Source organism: Haemaphysalis longicornis, unplaced genomic scaffold (assembly GCF_048455015.1).
Source record: "Haemaphysalis longicornis isolate Haplotype H1 unplaced genomic scaffold, Haemaphysalis longicornis Haplotype H1 scaffold_4, whole genome shotgun sequence".
NCBI lineage: Eukaryota > Metazoa > Arthropoda > Arachnida > Ixodida > Ixodidae > Haemaphysalis > Haemaphysalis longicornis.
This window is the reverse complement of record NW_027526361.1, coordinates 184,528,084-184,542,000: the sequence shown is the minus strand read 5'-3', so window position 1 is coordinate 184,542,000 and position 13,917 is coordinate 184,528,084. Positions and strand designations below refer to the sequence as shown.

General features: G+C 45.3%; 1 protein-coding gene across 1 annotated transcript in view; it reads left to right on the top strand.

Moving 5' to 3' along the window:
* Positions 1-13,917, top strand: part of LOC144179562 (dermonecrotic toxin SPH-like) — a 49,633-nt gene that overhangs the window by 23,406 nt on the left and 12,310 nt on the right. The window contains exons 2-4 of the mRNA XM_077707966.1: positions 2,432-2,521; positions 7,400-7,483; positions 10,804-11,266. Coding sequence (XP_077564092.1) covers positions 2,459-2,521; positions 7,400-7,483; positions 10,804-11,266 — 610 coding nt within the window. The 5' untranslated portion in view covers positions 2,432-2,458. The remainder of the gene's footprint in view (positions 1-2,431; positions 2,522-7,399; positions 7,484-10,803; positions 11,267-13,917) is intronic.

Here is a 13,917-nt window from a genome sequence, read left to right as displayed (position 1 = left end):
GATGACCACAGTTCATCAGTACAAAAATGTCGAACCCGTTGCCCAAGGACATAACATCGGTTCATAACTTTCCCCATAGAATAAAGAAGCATTTACTTGCCCTCCTTAATGAATCTCTGTGTCTGGGAGACACTCTGGAAATAGAAACTAGAGTCGGTAATTTCTTGTCTTGAAATATCGCTACGACCAGCGGACGTTTACCGCGTAGTTGCTATCTGCGTTGCCTTTCTCTTTTTGTGTATAAGAATTGCATGAGGCTGTTCTCTTACCCATGTCTGAGTGTGTTAATGTATCATCGTCATCATCAGCCTATCTACGCCCACTGCAGAGAATAGGCACCTCTTTCATAAATCTCCAATTATACCGGTCCTGTGCTAACTGCTACCAATTTATCTCCGCAACGTTCGTGATCTCACCTGCCTATCTAACTTTTTCTCGCCGCCTGCCACACTAGCCTTATTTAGGGGTCAACTCTGTTACCTTTAATGACCGACGGTTCTTGCCTTCAGACTACATGTCTTGCCCACACGCATTTCGTCTTCTTAATTTGTTCTAATATGTCCTTAACACGCGTTTGTTCCCTGACCCACTCCGAGCTGTACATGCCCCTTAATGTTGCACTTATCATCTTCCGTTACATTTGTGGCTGAGCCGTCCTCAATTTAAGCTGAACCCTTTTAGTCAGCTACCAAGTCTATGCCCCGTAGGTGAGTACCGGTAATATGCAGCTGTCATACACTTTCTTCTTCAGTGACAACGGTAGGCTGCCATTCATTACCTGAGAATGCCTGCCGAATGAACTTCACCCCATACTTATCGTTTAATTATCTCTGCCTTATGGTTGCGGTCCGGGGCCACTACTTGGCCTCAGTAGATATATTCGCTTACCACTTCCGCTGCCTCGCCACCTATCTCAAACCACTGCGCTCTCCCGAGCTGTGCTCAAACCGCTGTGCTGTAATTGGTGTTAATATGATTCCATAATATCCTAATCTTATTTCGCAATGTTTTCGCAGCTTCTGTTCGGTATCCTCTAACAATGCCTTGTATCGCTTCATGGACCCTATACTAGCCTTTGGCTATATATAGGTGGAAGCAGATTATTACCTTTTATGCTTGAAATGGAAATAAAGGGAAATGAAATGAATGAAATCAAAGGGTTGCAGGGGCTTCAGGGTCCGTTACCCTGTGCGTTGACCACGCACACGACAAGAGGCTGCAGGTACATTTGTCTGATGCTTTTCTCCTGGAAACTGTGGGGAATGTTGGTGTCATCATGAGCAAACGGCACATTACGAGAGTTCCATAAAGACATGCGGTTGCACACCTCATCACAGCACTTAAACTTTCGCGCGTTCTGATGTGGCGTGCCACGCGTGCCATTGACAGGCCACTGTGAAGTGCTCTTAGGCGTACGAAAGATGAAAGACTCTACGTGCGGCATGAGTGGCATGTCCCGTGACTTTGCGGACAGGGCCGCGATGGGAGCGTGGACGGAGTCGGCCGGCCGGCTTACCATAGTTACCCCACTCCCTTCTCAACGCACCGCCCGCTAGCCGGTGTAGGTACCAGCACACTAGCGGTTCAGTGCCGGGCTGCGCGTCGTTTGTAGACATCTGCAGTCCTGTTTCTGGCGGTGACGGCGCGTTTTGCTCGACACCGAGCAAATTTGACTGTGCTCTATTTCGCCGTCGAGCGCAATGGCCCATGAGTAATGGAGGGGGTGATGACGCGGTGGTGACGTGTCGGTGCACCCTGCCCCCACTTCTCCGTCGCGGCTTCCGGGATAATGCTCCGCATCGGCCAAAATGCAGTTCGAAATCGTTCTCCTGATACCTCGTCTAAAATGTGAGGAAAGGTCATGCTCGAATGCCCACGCACAGGTCATTCTACTATGCGACAACCGCTACGGCGAGTCGGTGGTATGGCGGTGTGACTATCTGCTGCGGGGCAGGACGCCGCGTCTGACGGACGGGGTGTTGTTACGGCTATTTGCTGCCGGTGTGTTCACACCTACAGGGATGCGAGTTTCTGTCGTTTGTAAAGCGGTACGAAATAAGATGTCGAGATGTTTTCTGTCACCGGAACCGTTGTCGGGAGGGCGCGGCAGTTCATTCGTGCAAACTAATTCAAATAATGGCTATGAAATGTTTTGGGCGGGTGCTGTAAGGGCATCCAAGTGTCCTCCCAGGCCGCTCCGAAAGCTTGATAGAGGGATAGCTCCGATAGACGCACAAATATCTACACTGAGAGTTGTACATTTTCGTTTTTTTGGTGGACGAAAATACCAGGCAAGGTGCTGAGCGAAAAGTGTTGTAACTTGCGCGCTTGTTTTTGCTGTTTTTTTTTTGTATTTGGCGTTTTTTTGTGTTTCTCCGTTTTTTGTATTTTTGATTTAATATCTGTTAGAAGTCGTTCGTTTTTTTTACAGTGAAGGACCCAGGAGTCACGGAGCGCAATGAAGCACTGGTTCCTCTGCTTAACAGCATGTTTTCTACTGCAAAGCAACTTTGCTGCAGGGGTAAGTACAAACGCCAGAGTATAGTTCTTCAAAGCAAAACAATATGAATCAAAAGAGTTCAGAAATGTTTAAAAACTAGACGCATGAATGACAAAATAATATATTTTGAGAACAACAGACCCAGATGTGCGTGTAGTCGTCATAATTGTTTCATAAATTGGAACGCATTGCCTTAGTACGTAGACAAAGAACATAGATCAGGCTACAAACCATGAAAACCAACTAGTTACAGACTAGTCACAGAAACTTTTCGATATGAATAAGGTTGATAACTTAGCAGGCTCTGTTCTAGATCCAAAGACATAGGTGGCGAATTCGTGTACTACCTGTCTCGTGGTCAATATAACTAAATTATAAAAAAATTCTACCAGCAGTGTGTTAGGCTTGAGGCGACACGGCGAGCGAGTCAGATAACTACGACGAGAGATTGTTCGAAGCTGGGAGAAATGGTCAATCTAGGGCACTCATGCCTCCAGTGACTGGATGTAATGGAAAGACAAATGTCCGGAAAGCCATACTCAGTGAAATGAAAATGAATATTCATTACGCCATCCCTAACGATCGAAAAGCAAGAAAAGGTCATAGCCTCAAAGCAACATTTTCTAGAATTTGAGCTCGATTTATGAATAAATTTTTCATTGCTGGCTTTGACAGGGTCATTGATAGATCATACAATTTTGGTTCCTTCCCAAGACCGAGCGTTAGAACCCACAGTGTTTTCGACACAAATTGATTTTGCACCTAGATTGGCATTTAATAGCTCTTCTGTGATATTTCCAGTCTGATAAACAACCTTATTACGGACCTAAGTGCACAGCGGTATTTAACAGAGCCTAAAAAGAAAAGAAGTCATTGCACTGACTGCGTGGGAAAGAATGCCGTACAGCTCAGGAGCGGTGACCACGTGTTTTCCTAAAGTAGTAACGACACGAAAATTTTATGTCCCACGTTTATTGATTTTATTGATGCCTAATGGTCTGGTGAAGCCGAAACACCACTTTAAATACTTCAGCGTGATAATTAATTACATTGAACGGACTGAAAATCGTTTGTTTGGAATTCCCGCGCTCTCATCCCTAAAGGCACATATGATAGAATCCCGACAGGACCTCACTATTTTGTGCGGAAGTCAAAACACTGCAGAGGCCGATAGAGGCGTTCTTTGACCGCAGCGCCGCCGGAGTTGAACGGCTGAAATGCCTGAAGGCACAGAGTTCCTTAGTAAGTATACTAGAGAGAAAACTGCAACTGAGAACACCACTTTAAATACCATGTCGTCTCGGGGGGTTGTGGGAAGCCCCCCTGTTTGGCTTGGGCTTGGCATGACAATTATTATCTTAAGCGGTTTTTGGGATTTGCTTTCTTCACTATCCATTAACAGATCTACGATCTACGAGGAAGCCGCAATCCTCTTTGTTCTGTGGTAGCCGTGTTCGGTGAAACAGCAGTCAGTGCGTGTTCGTACCTGACGTTTGTCATGCCGCAGTCAAAGGAGGTATGACCGAGCGGGCAAAATGCTGCCGCGAAAGTTGTAGCTCACGAAAAAAAAGAAAACTTACTTCGCCGAAGACAAGATACGAGAGATACGGTCGCTTGTATCTGTCCTATCTTCTCTTCGTCCGCGACTTTTTAACTCCATGTTTTCTTTTTTCTTCAAGTATGAACCAACTCGCTCAGTACAAAGGTTTTTTAAACTGTAGCTGACGGTCGGTGCACCGGCTCACCACGAAGACGACGTTTTCATAGGCACGCTCAAAAGGCTTTCCAATCTCTCCAAAAAACTTATTATCTGAAATAATGTCAAAATAATAAAATAAGGGTCTCTAATGAGTTTTCCACAATATATTAACATTGTTGTTAATACCAGCTTGGCCTGCAGGCACAACCGTTTTTGCAAAAATGCGCTTTACGTTTTTTCTGAGCTTTAAAAAGCCTGTTTTATTTTCCACTTACATAATAACACACTATTATTTGCGTTTTTTTGGCACTGTGTTCGAATATACGGCCACTAAAGCGTCTTAGTCCAAGCCAATGATGAATATAAGGCGGGCGCATGGTGTAGTGGCGGTCCACGACTACGCAGACGGCCTTGATGTGAGCCGCATAGACGCTAGCGCCAGATTCCTCTCTAGTGTATACTGTAAGAAACTCTATGCCTGAAGGTACTTGGCCTACCATTGTGGAGAAATTCGATGACCGCTTTCAATAGAAGTCCTGATGGCGACTTCTATTGCGATTCCGGGCCATATTATCGCTTACTTTCCCGTGTCTGGAACTTTATTTTTGCCAACAGTGTCTTTCTGGGCAGTGGTTATGCATGTAGCTCTAGCTACGTGCACCCGTTTGTGAATGCGCCGGCACTCGCTCTCTGCTGGCGGGGCCGCGCGCGTAAAGTGACGTCACTATTATTTGTCGAGCGCTGTCCGCGTCACTTCTTTTGGCTACCAAGGGATGATGTCACGCTGATGTTCATTTGCTGAGCGCCGCTGCGCGTGCTGTTCCGTCGGCGCGATAAATGAGAACCAAATAAAGTATGTTCTTCGCGTCGCAGGCCGCTCATATTTTGAGCCGGGGTACTCTTTTGAGTAACGGAAGGGAACTGTGAAATAATATTAACGCCGAAAATGGGTGTCAGTGCACCTTTATTGCTTCAGGCGATGAAACTTGAGCGCGCTTGTGTACTCAGCTGGATCTGGGCGACGGGAGAGCATCTCACCTCTCACTGTTTGAATGCCACAATGTGTTCGCTGAGTTACCCCTGTTCATTTAACTTTTAAAAGCTCGTAGCGCGAGTAAAGGTTGGTTTCATATCGTTCCAACGGAAGTATGTACAGCGGCGGTCCATAAACTTCAAGGCACATTTCTAATCGACATATGCACATCCGTGCTGGTTGGTCCGTAACGTCGCCGGCGTGGGAGGCTCGTTTTCACCCATTGTGAGAAATGACTTGAGGGGCCGGTCCACAACATCAGCTTCGTTTTCCAAGTTGCCGAGCCTAATTGAGTGAGGTTAGAGTTGAAAACCGAATACTCCTCATTTCCGCATAGCTAATTTTTTACGAATCAAAAGTGCATGAAGTGTTTTTTTTTTCTAAGTTCTGCCAGACAATACGACAAACCGACATTTCTCGGCCACTTGATTAAGCTAGCATGCAAATTACGCCCTGAGAAGGTTCTGGCTTAGGGCTGGTACGCTTTATTGCTTTGTCCCTTTGCGGAATTAGAACGTACACACTACCTAATTAATGCAAGAACGATAGATGAGGAAGTTTTGTTAGCTTACTCAGGCTAGGGTGGGAGGTTTTGCTGAAGCGCTAATGCCACGTGATGCAACAACCTTGGCTATAACAAGCAGAAATTTGGTTGTTTCGGAAGTAATATTCCAATTCTCCAATTCATTCTACTTATGCATTACACGAAGGTAAACTGCGAATTACTAAGTTAAATGTGTTCAGCTAGGCCACAACAGTTAGCTAGGCTACCCGATCAGAAAGGATTAAAGGAGCCATGGAGACAGAATACAAGTTTGTTTTATTCGAAAGATTTCGCGTTTTATAGTGCCCCCAGCGCTTTTCCGGCAGCAAACAATGCCGTATTCACTGAGAAATTGATCAATATAGGTTAAAATTTTGATTCTCCCGCCAAATGGTGGGTTTTCGTAATGTCAGCAAACACATCATGAGTGCGTGTATTCAAGCGAACTTCCACTGCTTCATTCAGGTTTGCGGCCTTGCTGTCCGTCAGCCCTCCCAGATGGCGCTACAATAGTCATACACGAACCGTTGTCCGCCGTTGCTTTGTTTTTGAGCGTATTCGCACCTGGCTTGTTTTTGTTACTGTAAAAAGTGATCGTCTCATGAAACCTGTGGCATCCTCGACAAACAGGGTCAAGTAAGACGACGCCGCTTACGCCAATCGGCCAGTGTCCTGTAAGACAACTTCAAAGCGGCGGAGTGCTGTGCAGCTAAAACAAGCATAGTGCGCTCAGTACCAAGAGCAGTGCGCATAGGTACTTCTATGCTTACGTGCGTTTTCGTAACTTTTATCGTTTACCGCACTATTCTTACTGCTGTAAAATGAATATGTATTACACTTAAGCGCAAATAGTTCGTTCGGAAAGCTTATAAGCCGTGCCTAACTTGCGTTTGCTTTTACCGTTCTCAGCCAACCGCACAGCTCGGCGCATATGACATCATAGGTTCAGCTGCAGGAAATGAGCTAGTGGGTCGCATGGCTATTCCGTTTTTTCCTAATTATGTAGCTTACTTGAGCGAAGTGTGCGTTGACGGTGGTGTCAGTATGATTCTATTGAGGCAATCTTTCGAATGAACCGAACTTGTGTTTTGTTATCATGGCTCCTTTAAATAATTTAGGCCAGGCGGGTATTTTATTCATGTGTGGACCATAACATGCATAAATACGCCATCAGCCTCCGAGATATTGCATAAATGGTGCAAGTATACCAGCCTATTTAAACGAAAAAATGCCCAACATTGGCCAGACGTTCTCATCCTTTTAGTGTAAAAGGTATAGAGGGAAGTGTGGACATCAAATAGCAAAATTACTTCGTAAAAGCTTGTATATTATTGGTTAAAATGTAATACCATGTAGACTTTTGAACCCATTTAAGAAAACAATATTTACGGATTTATACCACATTTAAGTTGTATTCCTCCGTTAGAACTCTTCTTCACCAAGAGAAACCGTGCTATTGTAGATCAGAAAATATTCAGTGAAGCTCATTTTCCAACTACATATTAGAAGTCCACTGACCCAAATTACTGAAAACGACATTTTTTTGGTGAAGTGAAACTAACAATAACGGACAATATTTTTACTGATTATTATACCACCCACCTAACGGCTACATGGTTTTAGTTTGCAGATCAACTTATGCTTCCCAGTTCTCCAGTCCTTCGTGTGGTGGGAACCGGAATAAAGAAAGCGGCCCATTTCCTCAAGGTATATAAGACATCGTTCCACCTCGGTATCTCGTTTCAGGAGTTTCTGTGTTACTCAATTAACATTTAATATATTCCCGTGCACTCTAGAGTAATTCCAAACAGCACTCTCGAACCACGGGCGCATTGAAATTTCCCTACGTAAACATATATTCGAATTGTGTCTAAAATATGCGCGAATGGTTTCTTTGTCTTGTAAGTTAGTTTAGTTCTGTAAGCAACATAAGGGACCATGACGCAAAACGTGACTATCTGCGACCATTGTAACTGAAAAAAACTGGTGTCGGCCGGAGACTACCGGTCAGGGAGGGACAAGGAAAACTGTGCAGTCGATGACCACGCGAAGTAAATATGGTCACCCTTGGGAGAAAGCCCATACACCAAAGTTCTGCAGCAATACTGGCCTCTCTATGCATGATGGTTGCGCCCGAATCCGAAGCCGCGTCGTGCACTTTATCCGAATCAGACTTTGATTGTTGATTTCCCGTTGTGGACTGTAAGAACAGCCATGAAGGACGCCTCCGTTAATATTTGAAGCATGAATTTCGTCCTTGGCCGTCCTTTGAACGGTGGCACTTCGTGGCGCATCTAAAGCAGAGGCAAACAACATCCTCCAGATATTTACAATGTTGGAATGAAAAAATAACACTCACAAGAAGTGCACAGTAAGCATCCCGAACTGCGGGTGAGCGGGGCCAGTACGTGGTGGCGCGGCTCAGTGCTATAGGTGGCCGCCTCCGAGTATCTGAACTTCTAAACACGAGCCCTTCTTACGTTAGGGAAGCCGTAAAGTTTTGGTCTATCCCTCCTTCCGTGCATCTACTTGCACACCAAGTGAAAGTGAAAGTGAAAGTTTATTTTCATAAAAAAACAATACAAACATATTAATATACCGACGAGGGTCCAAGAGTCAACAGACTGTAGGTATCCTCGATTACACAAACAAATACGTGATACTAGCAAAATGATGTGAGAGCTCATCAGATAATTGAGCAGTATAAAAGAGAAGTGAAGTTAATCTGTAATGCATATACACTCAAAAAGGAAGCTTAATATAACTACAAAGAGTTATACAAACAATGTAAAGTTAACACGAAGGAAATAAAGGCCCAATAAAACATGAGATAACAACAATCATAGATACGAACAAAACAGGATCACAATTAGCCAAAATAAACTCTAATATTTCTTTTAAAGCACGTAATAAATTGCGATGATTTGACCGTCACAGGCAAATTATTCCACAATGTGACAGTCGCGAAACAAGAGGCATTTTTACCGTAATTAGTGCAAACCGTTGGTAAAAGATATTATTATTACTTGAAAATCTCGTGAAGCTTTTCCTTCGTGAACTAACAAGATCAGTGACATCATATGAATGATAACAATGCAATAACTAAAAGTAATATTCCCAAGTTGTAACGAAATACTGCAATAATTGATAGCATGTTATTCTGACGTCGTAGAAATAACGCAGAGGTACGACAGGAACTAAACGTTATAATACGAATATACTGATTTTGAATGAACCCGACAGAACCGAATGGAGCCGATGAAACATGAGTAGAGCACGCGTTGCCCCACGAAACAATGCCATATCGGAAGTGACTTTGAACAAACGCAAATATAAAGACAAGAAAGCATGATGAGGGTCAAAGCCAGCCATTTGAGACATATCAGAGTCAATGGAAAGTATGCTGCCCGGTCTCCTCTATGGCGGTTATCCTCACTCGTAGATAACTGGTCTTTTGCTCGTGAGCCAGCGCTAACACCCAAGCCACTCAGAGGTGTGTCCCTGCCGATTTGTCGATCACTGGTCACCTAACAGTGTAGGGTATTGCTGACTCAGTGGAATGTTACAAGTGCTTCCCCATCAGTCAGACTGGATAAGCATTGTCCCTGAGCCTTTGGTCTTAAACTTCACAATCCTCAGTGCTGGCGCTGAAGTTCAGTAGAATTCATGTCCTCAAGGGCAAAAAGTTCAAAATAAATCGAAATGTTTTGCACTTGCTCGGCGAAAAAAGTGGCGACCAAAATGTACATCTGGAGTGTTACCTGCCAGCGGCAGAGCGCATGGATCTTGTGTGCGGAATATTTGTAACCCTTTATCCTCTTATTCGCAGTGTCATGTTGTTCCACTTTCCTATTTCTCCCTCTACAAAAGGTTTAATTGGGGCCCTCTTATTGTGCATTGTCTATGCGGCTCAAGTTCATTGCAACTCATTTTTGCGTGCACCCGGAATGAGGTTAACACACCTGTTATTTATAGACAAAAACCTTAACGGCGTTATCACATTTACTACACCTATATCAATGTTTCCATTCATATTCCAACGCAATAGTGGTAAACATAGAATGTAGGCAAAGTCCCAGCTGATTGCACTCATTAGTGCCGCACATCCACCGTTCCTTCAAAATTTCATGCAAATTGTAAGCTTGTTACAGGCACGGAATTTTCTATTCTCAACAAATACTTAACTCTACGCTTTAAACAATTTCCAGGAGCAGCATCTGTTCATAACACCAGCTTTTCTCCCAACGTGCACAGCCGTGCTTTAGGGTCGGTTTTTGCTAAAATACACCTGTGGTAACCTCTTGTTTTGCTACAAAAAACTTGCGGCAATACTTCGGGGGCATGATTGAGAACGAGTGCTGATCTCTGTGACGCTGCTTTAGCTTAGGACGTTCTCAAAGAACTGCAAAAGAGTGGACCCTGCCCGTAACAGAATTGCTACCTACAGAAAAAAAACTGCTCTTGTAAATATACTGAAATCAATTTGATCCTGTCCTGCGCAGAAATGCGCTGAAGAGGATTCATGGTGATTATGGTGTGTGTTATGTAAATGTGGGCATATTAACATGAGAGAGACAAATGTATTTTACTTGGTCAGGAGGAAAGTACGCGAAGTGATGAAATTGGGAGAAGATAAGGCGTTTGTGGCCTGGGACATTTGAGTAATCATTTGTTTACCATTTTGAAATTGTAATGTAATAAGTAAATAATTATATAATAATGGTAATGATGCTTGTCATCCCATAGTTGCTTTTGTCGCAACTTTTGGATGTGCACACATAACCGTTCGTGAATTAGCCAGTTACGTTTTACGCGAATCGTTCTAAAGAGCAATGCCGCATATAAGATGTTAGCATTGGTTGCATAAACAAGTTTCAAAAAGTCTTTCGCATGTCTTCTCATGTACGTGCGCTGTTAGGAAAGCACTTATTTTGACCCTACAGCAAAGGCAAGGGCATGTAGAAAGTGATAAGTAATTGTTAACTGTTATTTTGTAGCATAATTAACTGTGTCTTTTCTGTTCGAAGGGGCTCGTGCCAGGTCTAGGCACTATACAAGCCGAGGAGCATGATCACCGCGGTGGCCATGATGACCACGATGGCCACACCCTACCCACCCACGCAGGTGACGATAACCTGCAGAACGATGTCCCTTCAGAAGAGCACCAGAGAGCTTTTGGCGCCAAACACAGTGCTGCCCACGGTGGCCAAATCATGCCCACCGAAGCAGGCGGATACAACCCGAAGAGAATCGGCCACAGTGACCACCGGCGGCCTTTCTTTATTATTGGGCACATGGTGAACTCTATTGAAGAGGTGGACGAGTTCTTGGCGAGGGGTTCAAACGCCCTCGAAGCGGATATTGAGTTCGCGAAGGACGGCACTGTTCTAGGCACTTACCATGGTACGCCATGCGACTGCTTCCGCGGATGCTTCCAGCGAGAAAAAATGGCCGACTTCCTCAGTCATGTCCGAGACGTGTCTAGCCTCCGTAAGTTGGCTGCCTTCACGTGTATGTCTGCCTTCACGTACAATCCGTAGAAAAAGGTTGACTAAGAAGGACTGCAATGATCTCTTTATCATTGTTTCACCAAAAGTTTCGAGAATCTTTCACATTTTCTTGTTGGCATGGCTTGGCCAACTGAGATGGTAATTTTGTTTCGCTCTTAGGAACGCCAATTGACATGATTTTGATTGTAGGGTTTACGCACCGACGCAAGGCAGGCGATGAGGCACGCCGTAGTAGAGGGCTCCGGATTAATTTTGACTACCTGGCGATGTTTAACGTACGCCAAATGTCGTACACACGGGCTTTTTTGCTTTTCGCCTCCATCAGAAAAGCGGCCGCCGCGGCGGGAAATCGAACCCGCGACCTCGTGCTCAGCAGCTCAACGCTTTAGCCACTGAGCCAACGCGGCGGTCGCCAATTGACATAAGCAAATGTTTCTCGTCTCAAGGACCAAATACTAGGCATATTCTAGTTCCAATAAAAGGAAATCGGGTCAAACTATATTGCGAATTATATTGCCGGCTCGCTGAGATATCGAACAAGTTTTTTCTGATATTGGTAACCAATAGAAGTGTGTAAAAATTGTTTTAGAAGATTTTGCCATACCTGCCATGTAATAGGGACAAGAAAGATTAATGGTAAAAAACATGTTATTATGGATTTTTCAATAGCTATTCAGCTGCTATACCAAGTCATTTTTGTATATACATGCTGCCCATAAAGTTGTTCAAGAACCAGTATGAAGATTTTGTCCCATGAAGCGCATAAAGAGGCAAGCGGAATATGTTAAATTACACTTCTCTCATGGAGGAATTCGGTTAAAGGGGCCCTGAAAGGCGTTTTGACCGCACTAAATTGACTAGCGCAATCGTTAGATTGGGTCGTCAACACCATCTGTGCCAAGTATTACTCTTTTATGCGCAGCGGAAAGCTCACACTTTTGTTGCAAAGTTTGTCGCTTTTTTATCACCCTTTCCTTCGTGTTTTTGGACGCCGCCATCTTCACATGTCTACATCATCGATTCCCAGATGTTCGTCATGAGCTAGACATCCTGCTATTGGGCGGCTTTTTCACGCACTTCCGGCAAAGAGATGAGTCGTCTGCTCAGCGTCGGCTCGCCGGCTGATCTGCCAGCGGAGTGCCGGAGTGCTTGGACATTTTACGACAAACGAAACAAGTGTAAACAAACGCTTAACCGTTTGTATTGAATGCAACAGGGCCATAACAACACATGAATATTCTCTTACTTGAGTACGTTCCATAAAGAAAGCGTTGAAGCCCCGTGGCACTTCTTTCTTGCAATCGCAGAGAACGCCCTGAGCCGAATGCCCGGGTTTGACGCATACATTTTATTCAACTTCCAAACAATCCAGAGATGCGTTTCGAACGAACAGAACGTCACAACACGCGTTGCAAGTCCGAACCGCGATTGACAGACGATGGGTTGCCTCCTCCTGCCCGTCGTAAATTCGGCACTCACCTCGCGCGCGGTTTGCGGGGACGAACAGCAAGTCACTTAACTCTGGCGCACAAGCCGAGATGGCTTTTAGCCACGCACACTGCACATACCCCATGCGAGGTTGAGTCGTACGCCGCTTGAGAAAGATAATCCAGACCATGGGAAGCACTATCCACCCGCAGAAGCACAACGTCGCATTTCATCGCGAAACAAAGGCGTCCACAACACACAAACCATCGCCTCCTGTAATGCCAAACGCATCTCGCACTTCCAAATGAGAGTGAGTAGTATGCCTGCAGTGCCCATATGCCGCGAGGTGGGGCCCCAAGCTGAACCGGGATCACGCAACCGTAACTGACTTCTAGAGCGGTTTGTGCCTTGTTGCCAGGGCAACCGATGTTTGATATTGTCAAAGAAATGGTGCTCGCTCCAGCGCTAGAAAGCTCAGAGCCGCGGCGGAGCATGTTTTGCCAACGTTGCCGCTCTCCACCACGCGTCGCCCCAAGCTGAACTGGCGTTTTGTGCACGGGTTCTGTATCGGTTTAAAATGTCTTTTTCACATGCCACCGGCAGGAATTACCACCGCCACAAAATAAGACCCGGCACCAGCGGGCCCACATCTGATACGGCGCTGTTTGGATAAACAGTGCGCTGTGCATCCAAGGGAGCGAGCGCTTGATCCTCCCCGTGCGGCTGCGAGTTCGCCGCCGATAAAAAGCACGTTCCGCCGATAGCAAAGTCTGCAGCAACGTACACCGCGAAAGGGCAAGGCCAGGCCGCCGCACACATGCGGCCAGATTTTTCGTTCGCTTTTCCAGCCTTGAGCGTAGTGCGGGATTCATGGTGTCAACAAAGCTTGCCCGTAGCAGACGGCTGTGTGAGCAGCGCAATAGCGGAAGTACGTCACCGCCGAGGAGCGCAGCATCATGGGAGGGAGGGCTCGCTCGCCGTCAACAGCGGAGAGTAAGTTGAAAGGAGGAGGAAACGCGGCGCGACGATAATGCGCGGTTTTTTATTTACGATTTCTCAGCTAATACTCATCGCTTCAACAAAATTCTTGCGAGAGGAGATTGCTAATACATCGCATTATTTGGTTACATGTACATCCATGCATCGGCGGAAGGTATTTGAGGACCCCTTTAAAGTTTCCCGCGTAGCATAGCGGTCGCCATG